The sequence below is a fragment of the Myotis davidii genome, unplaced genomic scaffold (genome assembly GCF_000327345.1).
Source record: "Myotis davidii unplaced genomic scaffold, ASM32734v1 scaffold1717, whole genome shotgun sequence".
NCBI classification, from domain to species: Eukaryota; Metazoa; Chordata; class Mammalia; order Chiroptera; family Vespertilionidae; genus Myotis; species Myotis davidii.
Genome location: NW_006287955.1, coordinates 168,790 through 169,958, shown reverse-complemented (window position 1 = coordinate 169,958; position 1,169 = coordinate 168,790). Strand labels below are relative to the sequence as shown.

At 70.0% G+C, this 1,169-nt stretch overlaps 1 protein-coding gene across 1 annotated transcript in view; it reads right to left on the bottom strand.

The window, feature by feature from the left end:
• Window positions 1–1,169, bottom strand: part of TSNARE1 (t-SNARE domain containing 1) — a 63,812-nt gene that overhangs the window by 55,982 nt on the left and 6,661 nt on the right. Inside the window, exon 3 of the mRNA XM_006759859.2 lies at window positions 560–629. Within this exon, the coding sequence (XP_006759922.2) occupies window positions 560–629 (70 nt within the window). The remainder of the gene's footprint in view (window positions 1–559; window positions 630–1,169) is intronic.

Below are 1,169 nucleotides of genomic sequence, written 5' to 3'. Positions count from 1 at the left end.
CTTCTCAGGCTCTGAGGCCCCAGGCAAGCTCCGCCTCCTGGCCTTGCTTTCCCTGAGTTAAAGGTGGGGCTGGGCTGGGTCAGCTGGAAGGGCCCTCGGAGCCGGCCAGTGGGAGAGTCTGGGCCCCAGAGGCGCCCTGAGAAGGAGCGCCAGGTCGGTGAGTCGGACCGGGCAGCCAGGTGATTAGGGCTGATTCCGGGAGCCCCACCCTCCTGCCCCCAAGGTTGCCAGGCAGTCCCTGCTCAGGGCACTGCCCTCTGAGCCTGGAGACGGGAGACAGGGCCGCCTCTGCTCAGCTCTGTGGCCGCTACCTGCAGCGGATGAGCAAACGGATGCCTGGCCCGCAGCTGCACCCCCAGGTGCGCTCAGCGTGCAGGCCCCTGGAGCTCGGGTCTGTGGGAGACACGTGGCGGCAGGGGGTGGGGCACAAACTGTGCACATGGGCGCACGGCTGGCCACGCGAGAGCACACCTGTGTGCGGGGTGTCGTGTGGGGTCACGTGCACCCTCAGGTGGGGGTATGCACGTGGCTGTGGCTGCCCGTGGCCCAGCACACTCACAGGCTGTCCCGCAGCTCCGGGGTGTCCCTCGGTGTCCCCAGGGCCCGGAGGCTCTGCTCCAAAGAGGTCGCTGCAGAGAAGGGGGCCGGGGTAAGGACAGAGGTCCCCCCACCAGGGATGCCCCACCCCCGAAGAGGCAGCCAGAGGCCAGGGACATGGAGCCAGGCCTGGGAGATCGTCCGTGTGACCGAGCACCTGCCAGGACACCAGGCTGGGCGGGGCCTCCCGGCCGGCCCAGCACAAGCCCAGCTCGCTCGCTCGGTCATGCCTCTGGCAGGGGCCCCGCGCTAAGTCTGGGAGGGGCTTCTCCTGCTCCCTGCTTTCCTCCAGTGCCTGCGGCGCTCCCAGTCAGAGGCAAACACCCCTCACGCACGTGTCCCAGGTCTGCAGGGACCTCGGGGACGTGACTCTCACCCCAACCCCCAGCCCCGGTGACCAGGGGGCCGGCCTGAGGGCGGCTCTGAGGCGCTGCTTCCCAGGACTCATCCAGGTCACATAGGCCTGCAGGGGGGGCGGGGCGGGGGGGCCGCTGACCCGCCTCTGCTCCATCCCGAGACCCTGCCTGGGCTGCAGGGCGGTCCAGTTGGGAGAGGCTATGGGCACAGCGCCC